The sequence below is a fragment of the Monodon monoceros genome, unplaced genomic scaffold, assembly GCF_005190385.1.
Source record: "Monodon monoceros isolate NGI ecotype Baffin Bay Population unplaced genomic scaffold, NGI_Narwhal_1 Super_Scaffold_6, whole genome shotgun sequence".
Taxonomy (NCBI): Eukaryota; Metazoa; Chordata; class Mammalia; order Artiodactyla; family Monodontidae; genus Monodon; species Monodon monoceros.
In genome coordinates, this window is record NW_021703783.1 from 33795239 (window position 1) to 33822077 (window position 26839).

The 26839-nt window shown below is 37.3% G+C and overlaps 1 protein-coding gene across 1 annotated transcript in view; it reads right to left on the reverse strand.

The window, feature by feature from the left end:
* Positions 1–26839, reverse strand: part of NELL2 (neural EGFL like 2) — a 380751-nt gene that overhangs the window by 276409 nt on the left and 77503 nt on the right. The window contains exons 4-9 of the mRNA XM_029206633.1: positions 14372–14548; positions 14189–14285; positions 11754–11826; positions 11501–11583; positions 10142–10270; positions 8551–8653 (exon numbers count right to left, since the gene is read on the reverse strand). Of these exons, the coding sequence (XP_029062466.1) occupies positions 8551–8653; positions 10142–10270; positions 11501–11583; positions 11754–11826; positions 14189–14285; positions 14372–14548 (662 nt within the window). The remainder of the gene's footprint in view (positions 1–8550; positions 8654–10141; positions 10271–11500; positions 11584–11753; positions 11827–14188; positions 14286–14371; positions 14549–26839) is intronic.

The following is a 26839-nucleotide window of genomic DNA, read 5'->3' on the forward strand; positions in this document are numbered from 1 at the left end:
TAGAGCAAAAGCTGACAATATTTAAAAGTGCCACAGTCTCTGACCCAGCAATTCCACCCTCAGCCATTTACTGTATAAAACCATATAAAAGTGCACCAAGATTATGCAGGAATGACATCCCACAATATTGATTTTCGTAAGAAAAACCACAACAACAAATCAGAAACAACAAAAATATCCTTTGAGGGGGAAGAAATAACATTATGATAAATTATACAGTGGAGTACTATGCAGCCGTTTTTAAAAGTTTGTTGATATGGAAACATCTCCAAGATAAAAGTACAGGAAGATGTATGACATCGTTTACTGTACATGAAGAGCCTACACACGCATATGTGAGTGGACACACTGAAAATCACCCGGAAGGATACACAAGAACTAGAAGTTCAGGGGATTTCATGGTGGAAAAAAAAAAAAAAAGTTCAGGGGACGGAGGAGAAGGGAGATTTTTTACTTTTTATTTTATATCTTTTTAGATGGATGAAGGTTTAATGTATGCAGGCATTATTTTTAGTTAAAACATTAAAAATGCTGGTTGCCAAGCGGGGGGTGGTAGGGGTGGATTGGGAGTTTGGGATTAGCAGATGCAAACGATTATATATAAGATGGGTAAACAACAAGGTCCTACTGTATAGCACAGGGAACTATATTCAATATCCTGTGATAAACCATAATGGAAAAGAATATGAAAAAGAATGCTATATATATATATATATATATATATATATATATATATATATATACACAACTGAATCACTTTGCTGTACAGTAGGAATTAACACAACATTGTAAATCAACTATACTTGAGTAAAATAAATTTTTTAAAATGCTGTAGTAGGATTAGGAAGAAAGAATGATAGAGTCAAACATCTCAGAACTGTGGAGTACAGGACACAGCAGCAAATCATTGTGACACTGCCATCATCCTGTAATTCTGCCCTGCCTTTTCCTGGTACCTCAGCTCTGCTACAAGCTGACAAATTAACAATAGATTTTTTTTATTTTGCTAAAAGATCATTAAAATGTATCATGCAATGTCTCATACAGTCATTAATCTGAAGGCTATATTGTTAATTATTCTTGCTTATTAATACATTGCCAGTTCGTGTTTTTTCCTCTGATTTGATATTTATCAGTTTTTATAATGCTCAAAAGATAGCAGTATGCCAAATGCCTGTTTGAAGAGTTTATGAAAAAAATCAGCACAAAATTAATGACAGTGTTCAGGAAGCCTACAGGATTATCTTGATGAAACCTCTCTTTAATAAAACTTAGCTATTTGTCTTTAGTGAAAATACTCCCTATCATAAGTTCAATGACCTTAACTAATACACATGTGAACTATTTTCTTGCCCATTTCTTCATACTTACCTACAGAATTAGAAAAGTGTCATAATTCTATGATTTTATCCAGGATTAGTTTAAATACTAAATTAAGGTAATTTTGGTGAGAAAAGACAATCCAAACCAGAGCCATGCACTTGATTTACACCAACACCATGAGCGCTCAGCTCATTCAATTGTTTGCTGACATAATATTCCTTAATAACCACAGACATTCAGGAAACTTCTCAAAAATATTGTGTTTGATATGTAACACAACGCATGTTCCTTCTGATTGCTATTTCTACCTTTTTCATTATTGCGTAGATCCCCCCGAGTCAGCATTAGCATTCTAGTCACGTAGCCCCTCGTGTCTCTATAAAGCCCAATAATTTATAATCGTGTTCATTCATGAGAACCTCCAATGCATACTGCATATTTCCCATGCTTCCAGCATTACTGCAGAGACAGCTAAGTTTATTGGTTATGTTGCTCCAAAATTATTTTCTTTTTTAACGTAGCCTATATAAATTATGTGTTTCTTTTTTTTAAGAACAAAGATTCTTGGTGAACTATATCCCATTGCTTTTTCTTCCTCCTCCCTATATTCACATGTTTAAAAGTCTGTGAGTCAGTTTCATTACTGCCATTCCTTTCTTTAAAAAATCCCCAAATTACTTGAGTGACTGTCATTTAATCTCTGTCCCTACTTTGCTATGCATTTTAAGTGACAGGGCTAGATCATCCATATTTGCATGATAACATGAAAATAAAAGAATCAAACCTCCAAAACTACCATCTTCTACCCCCCCAAAAAAAGAAAAATGCTCTTTGGGGAAATGTTTGTATTTAAAAATCTACTCTTATTTTGTATTATTTAAAATCAGGGAAATTGGTCCATAAATGTATGAAAAAGTGCTCATCTTCATTAGTCTTCAGGGGAATGCAAATTTGAACTACAGTACAATATGATGTACCAGTATAATTTATCATAATGCCTAAAATTAAAAAGACTAAAAATGCCAAGTGTGGGTGAGATTGTGGAGCAACTGGAATGTTCATACACCATTGGTGGGAGGCCAAACTGGAATAAGCACTTTGGAAAACTGCTTTGCTATAGAATAAAACAGTTTTTACCCTGTGGCCAAACAATTCTAAGGTATATACCCATCAGGCATGCATAACACCAAAAAAGATGTAAAGAACATTTATAGAAGGACTATTTATAGAGTCAAAAACTGGAAACCACCTAACTCACTCTTCAATAATAGATTGGATTGTGATACATTAACACAAATGGAACATATACAGCAATAAGTATGAATAAACGACATCTACATGCAAAAATATGGATGAATCTCACAAACATGATTTTGAATGAAAGAAGCCAGACTGAAAAGAATATATAAAGCATGATAAATTGGTTCCACGTGTAAACCTTGGTCAAGACCTATCCAAAATATTGAGGGCGGAATGGCCTTTAAAAAGAGTAGTACTGTATATCAGAACAGAATTTGAAAAAAAATTACCTTGCATTACAAACTAACTGTTTGATCTTAGAAAAGCAATTTAACCTCCCTGGCTTCATTATTCCTATGTAAAATAGGGATACTGAAGCTTTACCTCCTAGAAAGCAAATTGCTATTCTGAAGATCTCTAGGTCCTGTGTAGCTTTAAGATCTATGACCAAATGAGTTTCACTAGTTTGTATTTTCATCAATAAAAACATACATGAATCTTTTAATAAAAACAGTAATAATAGGTAACTTTGTTCTAAGCACTTTACATATATTACTCATTCAGTCCTCACACCAACCCTTACATATAATATCACGGATGAGGAAACTGAGACTCTGAGAGGTTAAGTAACTTGACCGAAGTTGCACAGCTAATAAGCAGTAGCACCAGAATTCAAACCCAGAAAATCTAACTCTATAACCCACATGCTTAACCACTCAGTATGCAAAGATATCAAAAGTCCATTTTATCTAAGCTACGAGGGTTTTTAAATTAAGTTTAAAACAATATGATGTCTAATCAGCACAAAACATATTAAAATGTAATCTATATTACATATTAAAACCCTGATTTTGTTCAGCCAAAATAATAATTTTAATTTATTCATATAAATCTGGCCTCTTTGAGAAAACACCAATTAAAGTAACTATGGCTACTAGGCAAGCACCAACCAATTATGACGGTCACATTCACATTTCCTGTATTTGATGCCTTTCTAGAAATGGAAGGGAAATCTGCCTTCCTTGTTGTTGTTTATTAAAACATAGCCTTTTCTGCAAAAGTCATTACAGCATTAGTTCAGATTTGCTTCAGATTCCCTATTTTCATGAATCACTTTTTCTGTGAAGCAGAGGTCTGTGTTCAAACTTGAATCTACAGTCCACTGAAAGAAAATAAATGAATTCACTGAATACTTTAAAAATGTTTTCTAAGTTCAGTGATTTTAGTAACTTTCTATTTCCTAGAACTTTAGTTGATTATTTTCTGACAATTTTTTAAACTGGGTTGAGATTTTATGTACTTTAATTAGTTTGACTTCATCCTATTTCAGATTTAATGTCACCCAAAATATTTATACTTTACATTTTCTAGAGCTGCCTTGAATTTGAGTCAGTCCATCTTGCTGTTGGCTAGTTGAGAGCCTGTGACTGGAATAAAGGGTATGGCAGAGGTGGCTGAAAAGTAAACAGAGTGGTACTCTGCTTACTTTGTAATTTCACCTAGACTGAGCCAGAACCCCAAATGGCTTTGTATGGTAAGCTTAGTTACAAATCGATGAAAGGAGATCACTGAGATTAATTATAGCAGGTGGTTTTGAAGAGGGAAGTAGGCTGGCAAAGCACAGCACTTTCAGAGAGAATTTCTCTGGCACATCTAACTAAATGTGTGTTCTTGGGCAAGTCACATAATCCCTCTAATGAGGAAGATGGAGACAATGCCTACCTTATACAGTTACTGTGAGGTTCACCTGAGGAGCCAAGTACGTGCCTTCTAATCTGAGGAAGTGATATGACTTCACTATAGTTGGGACTGTTATTACCTTAATGATTTGGCACTGGTGCATTCCTGCCTTTGGATTTCACCCTCTGTTTAACTCCACCACAGTGGCTCAATGATAGAAGCATAAAAGGTTTAGCCCCTCCTCCCAACACTCTGCTATGTCCAGTCAAATAAAGAAAAGTGACAGGCTTGGTTCTCTCTGACTTCTTTCCCAGAACAACAACCTTCTTACTATTCAACAGTATTTATGTTTGGATAAAGGGCTAGAGCTGAAGTTACAGAGGGAAAATATAAAGCAGGCTGCAAAATAGGGCTGCTCAGAGTTGCACAAACAGCTCTGACGCAGCAAGGCTGAAAGCAGTAAATAAAGAACACCAGAAAGGACTGGCCGCGTGCAAGTACTTCGTTCCTTTCAGCCTTGGCAGAGTAACAGTTCAGCAGTTAGGTTACATGTTTTCCCTTCCGAGGGCTTTAGAAACAATAAATGATTAATCTCTTTAAATAGTTCTCACTAAAGAATATACTTTGTTAATTTTATGCCATTAAAAAAGGCTATCAGGCCAAAGAGTTTCAAAGATCAAATGAGTGCAGTGTGTAAGAGGAAGGTTGTGGTGAAATGTCTATTTAGGTCTTCTGCCCATTTTTTATGCTGGAGAGAGGGTGTGGAGAAAAGGGAACCCTCCTGCACTGTTGGTGGGAATGTAAATTGATACAGCCACTATGGAGAACAGTATGAAGGGTCCTTAAAAAAACTAAAAATAGAACTACCATATGACCCAGCAACCCCACTACTGGGCATATACCCTGAGAAAACCATAATTCAAAGAGTCATGTACCACAGTGTTCATTGCAACACTATATAGCCAGGACATGGAAGCAATCTAAATGTCCAACGATAGATGAATGGATAAAGAAGATGGAATGTTACAATGGAATATTACTCAGCCATAAAAAGGAACAAAACTGGGTCATTTGTAGAGATGTGGATGGACCTAGAGTACGTCATACAGAGTGAAGCAAGCCAGAAAGAGAAAAACAAATATCGTATATTAACGTATATATGTGGAATCTAGAAAAATGGTACAGATGAACCTACTTATAGGGCAGGAATAGAGACGCAGATGTAGAGAACAGACATGTGGACACAGAAGGGGAAGGGGAGGGTGGGATGAATTGGGAGATTAGGTTTGACATAAATACACTACCGTGTGTAAAACAGATAGCTAGTGGGAACTTGCTGTATAGCACAGGGAGCTCAGTTCGGTGCTCTGTGAGGACCTAGATGGGTGGGATGGGGGGTGGGAGGGAGGTCCAAGAGAGGGGATATAGGTATACATATAGCTGATTCACTTCATTGTATAGCAGAAACTAACACAACGTTGTAAATCAATTTTACTCCAATAAAAATAATAATAGTAATGAGGAAGGCTTATGTTTGTGTTTTAAAAAGTAAAACACATAGAAATTACATTCCACTGAAATTAAGTTCTTGTAAATTATAACACTGATGCTACTGGGGAAATTTACATAGGAAAATGATACTGTTTCCTTCCCCTCATATGTAACAGTGAAACACACACACACACACAGAACATCATGGATCTGTATAACTATTAGCTTCTCCCACTTTCAGCACATATGAAAATCTGAACTATCTAAACAAGTCAGCTAATGATTATTAAATTTATTGTAAATATTATTTATCCTTTATAAAATATTTTTTGCAAAACTTTTCAGAAGCACATTTCCTGAAATATTTCTCGTGACCGTTTTTAAATTTATGCATGTGGATATTGTATATTGCATTTATATGAAATGCCCAGAATAAGCAAATACATAGGAACAGAAGGTAGATTAGCAGTTGCCAGGGGTTGGCAGGAGAGCGGGGGGGGGGGGCAGAATGATTCTTAACGGTTATGGGGTATCTTTGTGGCATAATGAAAATGTCCTGGAATTAGGTAGTGATGATGGTTGAACAACCTTACAAATATACTAAAATATACTGAATTGTATACTTTTTTAATGGGCAAATTACATAGTATATATATGTATATACTATATACATATATATAGTATATAAATTATACTCAATAAACAGTTATGTCATTTCTTTTCCGCATAAAAAAATCTGTGCATGAGACACATTCCCAAATAATCTCTAATAATGTTTACCGTATGAACTAAATACTTATTTCTCGTAGAAAAAAAAATCTATGGGTGTTTACTGAAAATATCATGCTAGCCCTCGTAAAATGTTGAATTCATCAGAACCAGAGGTTCAAATACTTGAAATACAACCAACCATAGGACACAAATCCTTTTATTCCACGGCACTCATATCACTGAATATGACCAGAAAGACAAAGTCATTTAATTCCTTATTATTTTTTAACTGTATGAAATGGAAGACTCGAATGAATTATTTTGACACTTCTCCAGTGACGCTATGGTCCCCTCACTGATCACTTATTTGCAGCTTTCACTATTTTATGTATGAGATACAGTTGCTTTCCAATCATTAACACCAAAGTCTGCCAGAAGCACTTTGTATTAATGAACTTCAAAATATTTTACCATTTTATTAAGTCTAACTACATGCTTTCTGGGAAGATTTCAAGCACAGTCTGATTGAATAGGCAGCTTACTGCTAGTAACAGAGACAAATGGTAAAAGCAGAACTGAAATTCACAACTTCTGACTAATCCATCTATCATGATGGTCCATTATTCCAATCAGCCTGTCTCTAATAAAATCAACATCACTTAATGTAAATGTGAATGTAAATATTCACAGGTAACAATGTAGAAGTATCAGTGGAAAGGATGAAAGAAATAAAAGCCAAAAGTAGGATTCCTGCTACTGTCGTGTAATGAATATAAAGTCCTATAGAGGGCCCTTCTTCCTCCTACCTCCAAGCATCTACAAAGAAAACTACAGAATATCGTCACAAGCTTGTCATTATTAATACAAGTTCAAGGAAGAACTCAGATTACCCCTCACCAAGGAAATTAGCTGGTGACATGTGTGAGAACGACTGCGTTCAACCTTTCCTGGTTCAGCCAAATCTACTTGACTAGGCTAATACACTCTCATGAAATGGATTGGCTTCAAGGTTAATACACTCTCATGAAATGGATTGGCTTCAAGGTAAAGTCTAACAAAATTAAATATACATGAGCTCCTGAGGGAATTAAATCAATGGACTACAAAGTGACTTCCTGATTTTTCTCTGATAACTTGTCACTCTCGCCAGAAGGAGCACCCTGCGCACTGCGTAGGCAAGAGTAAGGTATGGCAGTGGTAACGGAGACCAGGGAGCATATAAACCCTAGAAAAAGCAGCTGTTGCTTTTGTTTTCCTCTCCTTCCCTCTCCCTTGCCCTCCCCCCTTTCTGTCTTGTGTGCGTGCGCGTGCATGCGTGTGTATGCTTATACTGCACTTACACAGCCCTATATAGTCTGCAAACTTTATAACAACCCAGTTTTCATATATGTTACTATTGCATGGTAAAAAAAAAAAAATAGTAGCTAAATTTTAAATGCTACTTTTAACATGGACTTAAGGCAATCTTTTAAAGTGTAAGTAATAGAGATGCGATGATTTATGTTATTAAATAAATGATTTAGAACCCATTTGAGGATAGCTATCGATTCAAAGAGCATTTCCAGACATCAGAAGTGAACTGCATACAACAGCTGCTAAAAGGCAGATGGCTTCCTCATTCAGTGGCATGAGCCTCTTTTATCAATTAAGATCATGGCCCTGCCCTGTCCACACTGGACAATCCTATAACAATGTGCACTTCTGTGGTTTGGACTAATAGAGTTTTGTATCTTCTGCTGTTGAAGGTCACTTGTATCTTGGATTTTCTTGTTTATCTTGACTGAGTGTGGACTATTCTCAACCTAGTTGAGAGGTATTTGTATCAAGCAGTGTTAATGAGAGAAGTGCCTCCCACTAAGTTTCTTACATATCTTTGCCACTACTGTCACTATACAGAATAGATTCCTCCAAGAAAAAGTTTCTTGCTAAAATACAAGTATAGCACTTTTAAGTGGAAAAGAACTGCTCAACCAAAATAGAGAAGGTATTTCCATCATTTCTAAAAGCTATTTAGCTTACCCAGATTAAACCAATGATGGGTGAATATTTATTAATACAAAGCTTTATTTTTGCCAAAAAAGTATTCATCATAAAAGTTATGCTCACGTTTGCATTCCTTACAGCACTTGCCATCCACGTATGCAAGAGCCGACTTGAGGGGGCAGTCAGGATTTGGGCAAATCAGAGTTTCACACTGGATGGTTCCATTCTGAGAAGAAAACAGTATTTTAAAGAATTTCCAAGTTGCAGCTTGGTAGCTTTCAAGTATTGTTTAATGTATTTCTTAAATTTCAAACTCTTCATGTAAAATGTCATAAATACCACTATTCTCTTTGGTTATTATACAGCAAAACCCATAATACAGTAAAACCCACAGTAATACAAATTGGGTCATAACACAGATGGTGATTGGCTTCACCTTCTGTCCAGCAACTGAGCTAGAGTTCTCACCTCCTGTCGTGAAGTGGATGAGGACAGGTGTGGAGGGAAGGGCACCTGCTGACAGGGAAACAGCAGGCTGAGGGTCAGCCTGGGGCACTCGTGTCTCCCCAGATGACTCACAAAATGAGCATCAACAAACGAGGAGACTTTTGGAATAGCTGCTGCTGTGCTGGAGACCCAGTCTCAGGATGCAGAAATCTTCCCAAGGATATTTAAGCTTGGACAGGCCACCACCGTGAATTGATGCTGACAATCATCACAAGAGGTGCCAAACGGCAAAGGGGACCTCAAGGAATTTGATTCCCGAAGGTCACCCAGAGCTCCCAGGTAGGTTAGCTGCTTTTCTAGTCGTTTTATTGACTTCACATACCACATCTTGTATTTTACTCAATTTGATTTTTGGCACCCATTTAACAAGTTGGGAAGGTTTTACTGTATTTGTAAAATGCTATGACTTTAATAGGAATATATGTTCCTGAATAGAAATCATACAAAGCAGGCACACACATACACACATGTACAGTTATTTCACAGCTAACTTTGACCTTCTTACATCATGATCTCCCACTTTTGAATAAACTGGATGAACTTGGGAAAAAAATTTTTTAGACCTCTGACTTCTTTCCAGTCAACCAGTTTTAACAGGTAATTCATATGGAATTTAAAAGTTCAAAACTAAACTCCTTTTGAACTTGTCTTTGAAAATGAACTTACATGTTTGAAATAATAATGCATTAAATATTCTACTTAATTAGTGAGCAATTAGAGAACTCAAACTTATTTATACTCTATAATTTGTATTCTGCTGTATTAGTAAACTTTTAAATATTATTTAAACTCCATTGTTTGTTTGTACAGCCCAATCTGGACACAGTATTTCCTGTTGCACTTAATTTAGTTTTATCAAAATGCATTAATAAAACATGAGGGGAAAATCCCTGGAAAAGTTAAGGATAACAGGATAGAATCCTTTGGGAATCCCTCTACTGACCCAATTTAAATTGTTAACTTCATGTGTGGACCAGTAAACTTAAAACTTTATAGCATTCTTAAACCGTAATCATCTTTATAGGCTAGAAAGTGTCTTTAATAAGGCAACACACAGTCCTTTAGATTTGACCAGGTTTGCTGCCACTTTAGTGTTGTGTTTTGAGGAAATGGGTCTCGAAATTTTCATGATGACATTGTTTTAATAAATTTTTAAAGGGTGGGGACATCTGAGTTCCCTTAGTCTGAACTCCAGCAAAAGCCATACCAGGCATGTGCAGTTCTTACAGCCGTCTGTCCACGACTCGAGTTCTCGGTAGGTGGTTCCCTTCATGGTGCAAGTCCTTTCACAATAGCACTGGTCCAATCTATTCATTCGCTGTTCGGCTCGAGACAGCTGTGGCACAAAGGAAGGGGTTCATATTGTTCACCATTCCAGCAATGCAGAAAGGCAAAATACTCCAACAGGCATCTGACTGTTTTTCAGATGAATAGCTGTAATGATGGCTGTGCCCATCAACTATTTATTATAAATATACATAAGCCTTTATTTTTTTCATTTTATTCTTTTCCATTGTGATTTATTACAGGATATTGAATATAGTTCCCTGTGCTATATGGTAGGCCCTTATTGTTTATCCACTCTCTATATAATGGTTTGCATCTGCTAATCCCAAACTCCCAATCCATCCCTCGCTCACCCACCTCTCCCTTAGCAACCACAAGTCTGTTCTCTACGTGTGTGAGTCTTTTTCTGTTTCATAGGTAAGTTCATTTGTGTCATATTTTAGATTCTACATATAAGTGATATCGTATGGTAACTGTCTTTCTCTTTCTGACTTACTTAATTAGTATGATAATCTCTAGGTCCGCCCATGTTGCTGCAAATGACTTAAGACTTTAATTTAAAAGAAAGGATTTTTTCCCCTCTTCTTTTCGTAGTAAACTTGCCCCCTGCCTTTGGGGGAAAAAAGCAGGACTTATATGATGGAAAAGAAAGCTAAGTCAAAATAGCATCATCCACAATGCAGAGAAGCATTTTCCATTTTTAAAAATGTCTAATTTCATGACTATGTTTGCTCGAGTGCAAACATAAATTTTAGAATATATATTGGGTCAGAAACAAATCATTGATATACAACACAACTTCCAGGTCATAAGTAACTGCTATGCAACAAGACAACAGCCTGGTGAAACTACAGGTAAACCTGATACAGGCTTAAGATAGCCAATATTCCTACAACTGTAACATAGTGGTAGAAAGATTTCATGGGACCATTTCCTTGACATAATTCTAGTGCTCATATTCTTTACAATGTCCTCTTGCCTCCTTCCTTGCAAAGAAAAACTAAATAATAAAAACTAAATTAAACAATAAATCCTATTGTCGTAATAAGCAGTGTAGTAATCTGCCTCATTCTTGATTTACTGAATCATTTGTTATACAGATGGCTAGGGTTTGAATATTTATAAGCCCCTTTCTTGAGCAGGGATTTCGGTTCAGTCCTGGTACACAGTAGGGTATAAGAAAAGTCTCAAAGGTGAACAACTGTGGTTATAAAAGGAATTGTAAGGAACCTCAAGGATTTTTGAGCTCCCCCAGACTCTATTTCTAAGGAGCTTTTACCTTGGCTGATGTTTTGGCTAAAATGTCCTGCAGCTCCATGATTTTCTGCACGAGTCCATGAAAGTCATTGCAAGTTGGACAGGCTAGAATTACAAACACCACGTTGGTCAAGTTATATTTATAAGGAGTTCAATCTGGTTAAGTCTATGCTGACAACTAATATATAAAAACTCTAATTTCAAACTGACATTTTGGACAAAACTAAGCAAGAAGCATACTTTTCATTACACGGTGCAAGAACTAATGGACTTACTGCGATTAAGATCTGGGCACTGAGCAATAAATCCTTGGGGCATGACAAGTAATTGCACGTCTTGCATTATACCCTGTGTGAGAAAAATTTTGAAAAAGACATATTACTTTCATCTACCCAAATTATGTTCAACAGTCAAGTTCATGAAGGGAAACATTACAGGACAGACTCACCAAAATCCCTGAATAAAATCTTTTTGAATACATTGCTTTGACTTCAAACCAAAGGGAAAGAAAAACATCAGGCAGGCAAAATAGATGATTACCCACGTACTTTCTTATTGATAATATTTTTAAAGTCTTAAGAGTAAATGTCAAGATATAATTAAGAGGCAACAGTTTGTGTCTGGGGAAGTTATTTTTAGTTAGCCACTGAAGAAAGGCTTGAAAATGACCTTTAAAAATCAACCTGAAGATCACTTTGGGTTTCAACAACAGTGAAACTGATACCCGTTTTAAGTTAACTGCTATCATCAAAAAGAAAACAAGAAAAAAGCTAAGTCATAAGAGCAATGCTTATTCTAGCATTTCTTGTTTCTCGGTTGGATATTTTAAAGTGAATTTCTCAATTTAAAAAGGACAAGAGATTTATTAAACAGCTACAGCAAGACTTAGTGATGAGTCCTTAGGAGTACAGAAAGTTTAGCCTAAAATTTTTTAAAATGCCAACTGGAAATGACCCATTTTACACAGAAGGTCACATCACATGTTTACATGTGAAATTTACATGCACCCTTTGTCATTAAGATATAATTAGCTTCCAGCTTACAAGGCTCTCAAAGCAATGGCCAAATGGTAGCTCACAAAGGACCTCATCAGACACCCTCCAGCGTCCCTTTCATTCACCACCCCTCTCTCTTCCTTCAACATCTTTATATATTTTCTTTAAGTAATATTTCACTTTATCCCTTTTGAAAAATGGAAATAGAACATTTAATGACAGAGGTGACATACCAACATATTATTAAGACAATTTTGAATGTACCTACAAAGATTTACCAGTCAAATCCTGGACTATGTATCTTCTACATATTTAATCTGATTAATAGCATGGTACAAAAACAGTGTCAGTGTAAATGATAAATATTTAAGTATACTATGTGGCAATTGCTGGATCTGCTGTTGGCTTGGGGTTTGGATCAGGAAGCAACTTGTATACAACAAAATCCTATCACTTGGTAGCAGCAACATGAAAGCAAAGCTACCATGTAGAGTTCTATAGTTTGTGTACTGCCCAAATCTAGTGAGCACCATTTACAGTCTACAGTAAAAATTATGGCCCCTAGAGTAGTACACATAACTGACATGTGAGGTTTCTGACGCCACATCTGAGCTCCATGGGGAAGAGTGCCATGATTAAATAGAAGAGAGACTCGGCACCTATAGCAAAAACTTGCTATCCCTTATGTGGGAAAAGAGCACTGATTTTTCAGGACTCACAAGCATGGGATCAATTCCCCATGACTGGCTTTGGATAAGTTGTTTAAACTCTCTGAACAAGTTTATGCATATGTAAAAGAGATTTTTAAAAAATTTAAAAGGCCCTGCACCAAGGCTAGCAAGACTAGGATTCGATGAAATAACACATTCAAAGCACCTGGTTTCCAGGTAGCAGTTTAAGTAAGTTTTAAAAATACCTTTCTGGGAATACAAACCTTTCTCAGAACACAATTTTAAAGTTACTGGTACCTACTCTAGCTAGAAATCCGTGAGTTAGACACATCACCTGTCATTGTTTCATTTAACAACCATTTGCCGATCCCCTTCTGTATGACAGGCAGTGTCAGAGTCATTGGAGGGGAAATGATTACACTATGGGCTTGTAATCAAGCAATTTTCTGAACTTTATTTCCTCGACCTTAAAATACTGAAGTTAAACGGTATGTCTTTTAGATCCTGTGATGCAATTCCATGGAGTGTGTCTCTAAACAGACAATAAGAAAAAGATATAAATTATAACTGCTTTCTAGCTTTGATAGATTTGTGCATATATATGTATTCCTTTCTCACTTTCAGAAGTACAAAGAGACCATGAATAATGAATATTGAAAAGTTTTAATCCTCTATTATTAACACCCCAATAAAAGTCTCATCAAAGGTTATATTTCAAAGGTAGAGAGTTTATTTGTATATTAACATTTTAGATTTTTATTATTTTGAATGCCTGATTTCAAGAAGATGTTAACTCTGCCCTGATTGAGCCTTGTGATCATCTCTGTTATGTTTAAAGTTCAAACTCATTCGGGAAAAAAAGAGAAAATAGTGATGACCAGCTAAGTTAAACACCAGTGTAAAAAAAAAAAAAAAAAACTAAAACAGAAACTATACACATCAAATTATTTTGCTTTATACCATAAAAAGCAAGACGTACTTTTCCAAATTCATTAAAAAGCATTTATATTTACACTTTATGCTCAGACCTTAGTCAGAAGATACCTTAAAATATCCGTGTGCATTATTTCTCTGTCCCAGCCAAAATGATGTGCCCACAGGCAAGTCTGTGGAAGGCTTTTCCACAACTCTTTCATATATTCTGCAAAGAAGCATCAGGTAAGTAATGTGCATTAACCGTCATTTCTTAGAATCTTCCGTTACCTGAACTGAGAACATTTCACTTACTTATTGCAGTCGACGTGTAAAATCAAGTGGGAGGCACTGATGGCTAAGGAGAGCTTGTGCCACTTATCATCAGCCAAAATGTAAGGAAACACTTCTGTGTGAGGATGGTGGCTGCCGGAGGAGTGGTAGTGCAGTCTGACTTCATTCCGATGGCCGCTGCTTTCCAGTTCCAGGTACCTGCACAGAGAAGAAGAATCACACGAGGCCCATTGAAAATAAAGCTCAAAAATGATGTACATGACCTCTGTCTCCAGAAAGATAGAATAGACATAATTTTCCTATTCCTCCCAATAAGTACAACTAAACAGGATATTATAAAACAAACAATAAGAAGAGTCTGAAAGATGGAGAAAATTTTTTAAAAATGGAAGGGCACTCAGGGCCCGAGTAACAACAGAATGGTGAGTGAAGAGGGTTTTCTTTTTGCCTCATATATGCCAGTCTTGGAGGTGGAGATACCAGCAACCTGGAAATACCAATGGATGCAGACAAAACAATTCCCCTCAAAAGCCTGCTCACTCTAGCTAAAGTACCAAAAGAGGAGAAGCCCAGAAAGACAAAAACTTTTAGAGAACAACCACTCTATTCCAGCCAAGCACCACAGGAAAAACTGTGATTCCATCCCCAAACATGTCAGCAAAGGCTAAGTGGGGAGCCTAGATTTCCACTCTCTTGAGGCAGAAATCAGGTACCCAACACCTCTGCCAGGGTGGTGCCAACAAAGGCCAAGTAGAGAGCCAAGAATTGTAACCCTGTCAGCCAGTAATGAGACGAACCATGGCATCAGTGGAGACCATGTTCCATCCCTAGTAACAAAGCACACTGCCTTCTCAGAGGAGGCCTAGTGGAGAGTCAGAACTTTCACCATCACCCTGCAGTAATGACACCATCCCTACCAGAGTGTTTGGTAGAGACCATGTGGGCAGTTGGAACTTCCACCCCCTCACCCAGAAATAATAAAAGTTCTCACTTAATTGACAACTGAAGGCCTAGTAGGGAACCTGGATTTCTAGTTCCACCCAGAAATAACAAGATGACACCCCCTCATCCTCTGCCAGTGCATTGTCACAGAAAGTCACATAAAATATGGAGTTTAATGAGATCCAAGTCTCAGAACATCATACAAATATATCCATGCTTCAATCCAAGTCTCAAAACATTACACAAAAATATCCAGGTTTCAACCCCAAATCAAACAGCATACCAAGAATCAGAAAGATCTCAAATATAATGAAAAAAGACAAGCAATAGATATCAACATCACAAGATGACAGAGATGTAAAACTTACCTGACACAGATTTTAAAGAAGCATTGATTAAAATGAGCAATTACAAACATATTTGAACAAACTTGAAACAAATGAAAAAAAGTTAGAGGCTGAGATTGGTTCAAGATGGCAGAGGACAAGGATGTGCTCTCCCTCTTGCGAGGGCACTGGAATCACAACTAACTGCTAAACAATCATCGACAGGAAGACACTGAAACTCACCAAAAAAGATGCCCCACATCCAAAGACAAAGGAGAAGCCACAATGAGATGGCAGGAGGGGTGCAAGCACAATAAAGTCAAATCCCATAACGGCTAGACGGGTGACTCACAAACTGGAGAACACATACCACAGAAGTCCACCCACTGGAGTGAAGGTTCTGAGACCCACGTCAGGCCTCCCAACCTGGGGGTCCAGCAACGGGAGGAGGAATTCCGAGAGAATCAGACTTTGAAGGATAGCAGGATTTGATTTCAGGACTTCGAGAGGACTGGTGAAAACACAGACTCCACTCTTGGAGGACACACACAAAGTAGTGTGCACATCAGGACCCAGGGTAAGGAGCAGTGACCCCACAGGAGACTGAACCAGACCTACCTGCTAGTGTTGGAGGGTCTACTGCAGAGGTGGGGGGTGGCTGTGGCTCACCACGAGGACAAGGACACTGGCAGCAGAAGTTCTGGGAAGTACGCCTTGGCGTGAGCCCTCCCAGAGTCTGCTATTACCACCACCAAAGAGCCCGGGGAGGCTCCAGTGTTGGGTTGCCTCAGGCCAAACAACCAACACGGAGGGAACTCAGCCCCACCCATCAGCAGACATGCAGATTAAAGTTTTACTGAACTCTGCCACCAGAGCAACACCCAGCTCTACCTACCACCAGTCCCTCCCATCAGGAAGCTTGCACAAGCCTCTTAGGTAGCCTCATCATCCAGAGGGCAGACAGCAGAATTAAGAAGAACTACAATTCTGCAGCCTGTAGAACAAAAACCACATTCACAGAATGATAGACAAGATGAAAAGGCAGAGGGCTAGGTACCAGATGAAGGAACAAGATAAAACCCCAGAACAACAACTAAATGAAGTGGAGATAGGCAATCTTCCAGAAAAAGAATTCAGAATAATGATAGTGAAGATGATCCAGGGCCTCCGAAAAAGAATGGAGGCAAAGGTCGAGAAGATGCAAGAAATGTTTAACAGGGCTTCCCTGGTGGCGCAGTGGTTAACAGTCCGCCTGCCGATGCAGGGGACATGGGTTCGTGCCCCGGTCTGGGAAGATCCCACATAACGCGGAGCAGCTGGGCCCGTGAGCCATGGCCGCTGAGCCTGCGCGTCCGGAGCCTGTGCTCCGCAACGGGAGAGGCCACAGCAGTGAGAGGCCCACGTACCGCAAAAAAAAAAAAGAAAGAAATGTTTAACAAAGACCTAGAAGAATTAAAGAACAAACAAACAGAGATGAACAATACAGTAACTGAAATGAAAACTACACTAGAAGGAATCAATAGCAGAATAACTGAGGCAGAAGAACGGATAAGTGACCTGGAAGACAGAATGGTGGAATTCACTGCTGCAGAACAGAATAAAGAAAAAAGACTGAAAAGAAATGAAGACAGCCTAAGAGACCCCTGGGAAACCATTAAATGCAACAACATTCGCATTACAGGGGTCCAGAAGGAGAAGAGAGAGAGAAAGGACCAGAGAAAATATTTGAAGTGATTATAGTCAAAAACTTCCCTAACATGGGAAAGGAAATAGTTACCCAAGTCCAGGAAACACAGAGAGTCCCAGGCAGGATAAACCCAAGGAGAAACACGGTGAGACACACAGTAATCAAACTGACAAAAATTAAAGAAAAATAAAAATTATTGATAGCAACAAGGGAAAACGACAAATATCATACTAGAGAATGCCCATAAGGTTAATAGCGGATTTCTCAGCAGAAGCTCTACAAGCCACAAGGGAGTGGCATGATATATTTAAAGTGATGAAAGCGAAAAACGTATAACCAATATTACTCTACCCAACAAGTATCTCTTTCAGAGTTGATGGAGAAATCAAAATCTTTACACACAAGCAAAAGCAAAGAGAATTCAGCACCAACAAACCAGCTCTACAACAAATGCTAAAGGAACTTCTCTAACTGGGAAACACAAGAGAAGAAAAGGACCTACAAAAACAAACCCATAACAATTAAGAAAATGGTAATAGGAGCATACATATCGATAATTACCTTAAACGTGAATGGATTAAATGCTCCAAACAAAAGACACAACTCGTTGAATGGATACAAAAACAAGACCCACATATATGCTGTCTACAACAGACCCACTTCAGACCCAGGGACACATACAGACTGAAAGTGAGGGGATGGAAAAAGATATTCCATGCAAATACAAATCAAAATAAATCTGGTGTAGCAGTACTCATATCAGATAAAGTAGACTTTAACATAAAGAATGTTACAAGAGACAAGGGAGGACACACATAATGATAAAGGGATCAATCCAAAAAGAAGATATAACAATTATAAATATATATACACCCAACATAGGAGCACCTCAACACATAAGGCAACTGCTAACAGCTATAAAGAGGAAGTCGAAAGTAACACAATAATAGTGAGGGACTATAACACCTCACTTACAACAATGGACAGATCATCCAAACAGAAAATTAATAAGGAAACACAAGCTTTAAATGACACAATAGACAAGATAGATTTAATTGATGTTTATAGGACATTCTATCCAAAAACAGCCGATTACACTTTCTTCTCAGGTATACACGGAATATTCTCCAGGATAGATCGCATCTTGGGTCACAAATCAAGACTTAGTAAATTTAAGAATATTGAAATCATATCAAGCATCTTTTCTGACCACAATGCTATTAGATTAGAAATCAGTTACAGGGAAAAAAATGTAAAATAACACAGACACATGGAGGTTATTTTATACGTTACTTAATAACCAAGAGATCACTGAAGAAATCAAAGAGGAAATGAAAAAATAACTTGAGACAAATGACAATGAACACAAGACAATCCAAAACCTATGGGATGCAGCAAAAGCAGTTCTAAGAGGGAAGTTTCTAGCACTACAATCCTACCTGAAGAAACAAGAAAAATCTCAAATAAACAATCTAACCTTACACCTAAAGGAACTAGAGAAAGAAGAACAAACAAAACCCAAACTTAGCAGAAGGAAAGAAATCATAAAGATCAGAGCAGAAATAAATGAAATAGAAACAAAGAAAACAATACCAAAGAATAATAAAACCAAAAGCTGGTTCTTTGAGAAGATAAACAAACTTGATAACCCATTAGCCAGACTCATCAAGGAAAAGAGGGAGAGGCCTCAAATCAAGAATATTGGAAATGAAAAAGGAGAAGTTACAACAGACACTGCAGAAATACAAAGCATCCTAAGAGACTACTACAAGCAACTCTATGCCAATAAAATGGACAACCTGGAAGAAATGGACAAATTCTTAGAAAGGTATAACCTTCCAAGACTGAACCGGAAAGAAATAGAAAATATGAACAGACCAATCACAAGTAATGAAATTGAAACTGTGATTAAAAATCTTCCAACAAACAAAAGTGCAGGACTAGACGGCTTCACAGGTGAATTCTATCAAACATTTAGAGAAGAGCTAACACCCATTCTTCTCAAACTCTTCCAAAAAAGTGCAGAGGAAGGAACACTCCCAAACTCATTCTATGAGGCCACCATCACCCTGATACCAAAACTAGACAAAGATACTACAAAAAAAGAAAATTACAGACCAATATCACTTACGAATGTAGATGCAAAAATCCTCAACAAAGTACCAGCAAACAGAATCCAACAAAACATTAAAAGGATCATACACCATGATCAACTGGGATTTATCCCAGGGATACAAGGAGTCTTCAGTATACGCAAATCAATCAATGTGATACACCATATTAACAAATTGAAGAATAAAAACCATATGATCATCTCAATAGATGCAGAAAAAGCTTTTGACAAAATTCAATGCCCATTTATGATAAAAACTCTCCAGAATGTGGGCATAGAGGGAACCTACCTGAATATACTAAAGGTAGTATATGACAAACCCACAGCAAACATCATTCTCAATGGTGAAAAACTGAAAGCATTTCCTCTAAGATCAGGAACAAGACAGGACGTCTACTCTCGCCACTATTATCCAACATAGTTTTGGAAGTCCTAGCCATAGCAATCAGAGACGAAAAAGAAATAAATGGAATATAAATTGAAAAAGAAGAAGTAAAACTGTCACTGTTTGCAGATGACATGATACTATACATAGAGAATCCTAAAGATGCCATGAGAAAAGTACTAGAGCTAAGCAATGAATTTGGTAAAGATGCAGGATACAAAATTAATGCACAGTAATCTCTTGCTTTCCAACACACTAACAACAAAAGATCAGAAAGAGAAATTGAGGAAACACTCCCAATTACCATTGCAGCAGAATAAAATACGTAGGAATAAACCTACCTAGGGAGACAAAAGACCTGTATGAAGAAAACTATAAGACGCTGATGAAAGAAATCAAGGATGACACAAACAGATGGAGAGATATAGCATGTTTTTGGTTTGGAAGAATCAATATTGTGAAGATGACTATACTACCCAAAGCAATCTACAGATTCAATGCAATCCCTATCAAATTACCAATGGCATTTTTTACAGAACTAGAACAAAAAATCTAAAAATTTGTATGGAAACACAAAGGACCCTGAACATCCAAAGCAGTCTTGAGGGAAAAAAAGGGAATCAGACCCCCTGACTTCAGACTATACTACAAAGCTACAGTAGCCAAGACAATATGATACTAGCACAAAAACAGAAATATAGGGCTTCCCTGGTGGCACAGTGGTTGAGAGTCCGCCTGCCGATGCAGGGGACAAGGGTTCGTGCCCCCGTCCGGGAATATCCCACATGCCGCGGAGCGGCTGGGCCCGTGAGCCATGGCCGCTGAGGCTGCACGTCCGGAGCCTGTGCTCCGCAACGGGAGAGGCCACGACAGTGAGAGGCCCACGTACAGCAAAAACAAAAAAAACAAAACAAACAAACAAACAAAAAAAAACCAGAAATATAGATCAATGGAACAGGATAGAAAGCCCAGAGATAAACCCACACACCTATGGTCAACTAATCTATGACAAAGGAGGCAAGGATATACAATGGAGAAAAGACAGTCTCTTCAATACGTGGTGCTGGGAAAACTGGACAGCTACATGGAAAAGAATGAAATTAGAACACTCCCTAACACCATACACAAAAATAAACTCAAAATGGATTAGAGACCTAAATGTAAGACCGGAAACTATAAAACTCTTAGACGAAAACATAGGAAGAACACTCTTTGACATAAATCACAGCAAGATCTTCTCTGATCCACCTCCTAGAGTAATGGAAATAAAAACAAAAATAAACAAATGGGACCTAATTAAACTTAAAACCTTTTGCACAGCAAAGAAAACAAGACGAAAGGACCACCCTCAGAATGGGAGAAAATATTTGCAAACAAATAAACAAAGGATTAATCTCCAAAACATATAAACAGCTCATGCAGCTCAATATTAAAATAAGAAACAACCCAATCAGAAAATGGTCAGAAGACCTATATAGACATTTCTCCAAAGAAGTCAGACAAATGGCCAAAAAGCACATGAAAAGCTGCTCAACTAATTATTAGAGAAATGCAAATCAAAACTACAATGAGGTATCACCTCACACCAGTCAGAATGGGCATCATCAGAAAATCTACAAGCAACAAATGCTGGAGAGGGTGTGGAGAAAAGGGAGCCCTCTTGCACTTGGTGGGAAGGTAAATTGATACAGCCACTATGGAGAACAGTATGGAGGTTCCTTAAAAAACTAAAAATAGAATTACCTTATGATCCAGCAATCCCACTGTTGGGAATATACCCAGAGAAAACCATAATTCAAAATGACACATACATCCCAATGTTCACAGCAGCACTATTTACAATAACCAGGTCATGGAAACAACCTAAATGCCCATCAACAGACGAATGGATAAAGAAGATGTGGTACATATACAGAATGGAATATTACTCAGCCATAAGATGTGGTACATATACAGAATGGAATATTACTCAGCCATAAAATTGAACGAAATTGGGTCATTTGTAGAGACGTGGATGGATCTAGAGACTGTCATAAAGAGTGAAGTAAGTCAGAAAGAGAAAAACAAATACCGTATATTAATGCATATATGTGGAAGCTAGACAAATGGTACAGATGAACCGGTTTGCAGGGCAGAAATAGAGACACAGATGTAGAGAACAAATGTGTGAACACCAAGGGGAGAAAGTGGCTGTGGCGTGGGGCGGGGGGGGTGATGAATTGGGAGATTGGGATTGACATATATACACTAATATGTATAAAATGGATGACTAATAAGAACCTCCTGTATAAAAAAATAAATAAAATTAAAAAATTAAAAAAAACAAGTTAGAAAGCCTCAGCAAAGAAATAGAAGGACCAAATAAATAAAGAAGAACCAAATGGAAATTTTAAAACTGAAAAATACAATAACGGAAATAAAAAGCTCAACAGCAAAATGGAGGGGACCAAAAAAGAGTCAGTTAACTAGAAGACAGAGCAAAAATTATCTGATCTGAGCAGCAGAGACAAAACAGACTGAAAAAAAATGAACAGTCTCAGAGCCCTGGGAGATTATAACAAAAGTTCTAACATTTTCATAATCAGAGCCCATAAAAGAGGAGAAAGAGGGTGAACTAAAAAAGTACCTGAAGAAATAATGGCTGTAAACTCCCCAAATCTGGTCAGAGACATAAACTCACAGATTCAAGAATCTGTGCAAACCCCAAACAAGATAAACTCGAAGGAATACTGATCATAACGAAACTTCTGAAAACTAAGAATAAAGAAAAAAATATTGAGAGCAGTGAGAAAAAAAATTGACAAGTTATGTATAGGAAAAAACAATTAGAATGGTAGTGAATTCCCCAGAAGAAACAATGAAAGCCAGAAGGAAGTGGAAAAATATTTTTGATGTGACGAAAGAAAAAGCTATCAGGCCAGAATCCTATACCCAGTGAAAATATCCTTCAGAGATGAAGAAATCAAGGCATTCTCAAATTAAGAAAAACAAGGATAATTTGAACCAAGTTTTAAACCTAGATATGTTATGTTTAAAGTACCTAATGAGCATTCAAGAGAACATGTAGGGAGGTCAGCTAGATCTACCAGTCTGAGATGGAGAGAGGTCCATTATGGAAATAGGACTTGCGAGTCATAGACATAGAGATTGTATTGAAAGCCATGAAGGCATAGGGATTATCCAGGGAATTATTATAGATGAAATGACACATTAACATTTTGAGGAGGAACTAGCAAATGAAACCGAAGGCCAATGAGAGTAGAGGAGAAAAAAAGTGACAGTGGTGTCACTCACTAAAAAAAAAATCTGATAAAATACCAACTATCCACTCATAGGGTAATTATACATCCATGTTCTGGAACACTATACCACTCTCTGAAAGCATGAGGTTCTGACGTGAAATAATGCCATCGTTAATTACCAATATGAATTAAACTTAAAAAAAGCTCTATAGAATCCCATTTAGTTTGAGAAAACTGTGTGTGTGTGTGTGTGTGTGTGTGTGTGTGTTTAGAGAAAAAATGATCAACAAGGATATATGCCAAAATGTTAACAGTAGTTACCTCAGGGGAGTACAATTTGGGGGAAAGGATGCAAGAACCTTCTCAAATATTTTTATAACCTTGAATTTTCTCCATTAATTATGTATTACTTCTTTAATATAATACATACATACACACATATATAGTAAAATTCTATTTTAAGATAAAAAATAAACTAAGTAATCCAGAATATAAATCATGTGTAAACTTATTAAGCATAAATAAAACACCAAGTTGTTCGGTCTTTGATCCAGAAGACACCAATCAGAGAGTCCCTTCTATCTTATTATTTGATGACAAGTATTCATTATTTAATCAACTAGTGAGTTCTATAATGATAGAGAGATATTTGCATTTAAAAAAAATAACATCAGCAAACACATCACCCCATTGCTATATACCTTCAGTTCTTTTACCACATGGAGGCAAGAACCCTACCACTGCTGTCAGTCTGGTCTCTTCCTCTAGATATTACTGTCACCTGTACTGAATTCCTAAATTTGAGGCAACAGAATTATCCTTAATAGCACGGAGGCTGACACCATGCTGCACAAACAAGAACAACCCTTCAGTAGTTAAATATTTTACCAAAAATTACATTTTTATCAGCATCATTCGCTCAGTTTTTTTTAATGAAATAGACATGTAATACACAAAAAACAACTAGTGAAAAGAAAAATAAATAATGATGTAAAACACTTAGAAGTGTGCCTGGCATGTGGTGAGTATTCAATAAATATTATTCATTTCCAGAACTCCACCTGTCCCCCATTGGGTGGCATCTAAGTGGGAGGTGGCCTCCCCTCACCTATCCCCCCACCCCAAGGCTCAGCAGATCAGTGTGGTTAAACGCCCAAGCCCTAAAGCCTGACCTCCGCTTCACATCCTGGTAGCCCTCCTGGTAGCAGTAAGCTACTTCATCTCTCTGTGCCTCATCTGGTTACCCAACTATAAAACAAAGATACAAATTGCACTTGCCTCAAAGGACTTCCCTGAGGATTGGAATGAGTTAATTTAAGAAAGCACTCAGAACACTGTTGGGCACGCCCAAAACACGTTATATATTTTTTTCATTTCAAAAAGCAAAGGTCAAATCCTCCGTCTTCCTCTCCGTAGTACAGCCAGGGACAGGTCCATGACACATCTTAGCAATCTGACACTCTTCCTTTGGACTGGGTATCTGGATGAAGCACAGCAAAGAAGAGAGGGAGCAGGGACCCCTACATTGCGATAGGGCAGCAGCATCCCAGTCAGCTATATTAAGGTCACTCTGCATCTTGCTTCCTGTTTGCTGACCTACAAGGGCACTTTTGATTATTGCCTCCTCCAGATTCTGGTGCCTCAGCCTCCCATCAGTACTGTAAGCTACCCTGCCTGTCCACCACCCCCGAAGTCACCTTACAAGCAAGAACCCTAACTAATACATTACAGTTGTGACCATGGGGAAAATATATAATTGGAATAAAATGTATCAGCATTTTTAAAAGCAACTGAGTGACAGAACTATGTTCGAAGTTTAACCTTTTTGTATTGTCCTTTATTTTCCCTTTTATGTTTAATGAGCATTTACTACCTTAAATTGAAATCACATTTTAAATTCCAAGAAGATAATTTGTCACACTTCAACACATCATGTCGCCCTGATTTGTTATTCATAATCTTGAGAAGTAACTAAAATCAGAAATAAAGTTCACCCTTTATAATAATTTATGTCCTTGTTAATCAAATATCCTTTGCAATGGCAGAAATATAAACTAAGACTAGGCTTTGAAGAAACTGGCAACAGTGGTAGGACATCATTCATTTTAACAACCTCCTTCATAACTCAAGATCAAAGGATAAAAATAAGGTCATGTCTCATCCGCCAAAAGGTTGCACACAACATGAAATGAGAATTTTTCTGCCGCCTTAAATTAAACCTAAATAGAAAAATGATCAGATCACCTCAGAACATTAAGCTACAACCCAGTTGTAAATCAGTCACTTGAAGAAAAGCCAGAGGCACTTCTAGTGCCAACTATATCATTAGTGTGGTTCATGGATGGTACAACTGCAAAGGAGTTATGTGCACAGGCTTTGGAATTGAAAACCAGCTCTGCCTCTCACTACCATCTATGACCTGACCTCTCACTGCCTCAGTTTCCTCATCTGTAAAATAAGGATTCAATGGGATAAGCCATATAAAGCCTGGCATCTGAAACACAGGAAGCACTCAATAAATGGTAACTATTTTAGTTATTTGTCAATAGTCCCAATTAGGCATCATTTATAAAGTCCAGCTTTTTATAGCCAATTCTGTGAATAGCAAGCAATTTGAACACATTTTTTTGAGACAAAATTCTCATAAAATGTACTGTTTTAAAGCATACAATTCAGTGTGCTGAATACATTTTTAATTGAAATAATGCAGAAACCAGGAGGCATAACTTGCGGATAAAAACAGAAGATTAATCCACGCTCATAGAAACTAAGTGGACAGCACTGGTATTATGGGGGCTCTAGTGTAACCAGTAAAATATGAAACATGAAGTCCAGTGGTAGGGCCAAATTTACTGTAAGTTAGGCTGCTGTGTTCACTTATTAGAAAGAAAATGGCTGTTTCACCTCGCCTCTTCCAATGATCCCCTCAAGTATTGAGGGAGATGGCACAGTGGGGAGTAAACGGTGTACTTTTTGGCATCCTTCATTAGAACCATATTGATTATATTTTTATTAGTTTTTAACAGTATTTGGTCATCAGCAAGCCAGTATAATGCAGCAATTTAAAAGACCTCAGAGTCTTAATCCTGTCTCCATAGTTCACAACTGGACAAGTTAAAAATCTTCTCCAAGCCTCAGTTTCCTTCCCTATCAAATAAGGGTAAGAAGAGTTGTGAACTTATATGGTTGTTTTGTAAATGAAATAACTTATAAGGACTTACTTTACACAGTTCCTGAGAAAGAGTGAGCACTCCATACACATCATGATTATGATTTATATTTCCTATGACATATTTATGCATGTTATTTAAACATCAGCAAATTTTCAGGGCTGATTTTAACTTAAACATGAATATCAGACAGAAAGTAATTTAGTGAGAATCTACCCAAATAATGATGTTTGCATTTCATCTATGATATTCCCATCAAATGGTCATCCAGTTTGTTTGAATTCACCTGGTGACCAATAATTCATGACTTCCTAAGGCCAATCATTTCATTTTTATAAAACCAAGACTTGCTTATATTAAAACATAAAGGGGAGATGGTTTTTTAAACTATGATTTATTTGTTCATTTATTCCAGCTAATATTTACTATGGGAACTGAGAATATGGCAATGAATAAGGCCAAACAACGGTGAAGCTTGGAGATCCTCAATAATAAACTCATTATTAACTGAAAAATGTTTAGCCATTTCAAAACTAATAATACTACTACTATAAAAATCTTACTGCAAGAAGAGGAATGTAGCTAGATCAGTGAGGGTAACAAAGCTGCTTCAGGAATAATACA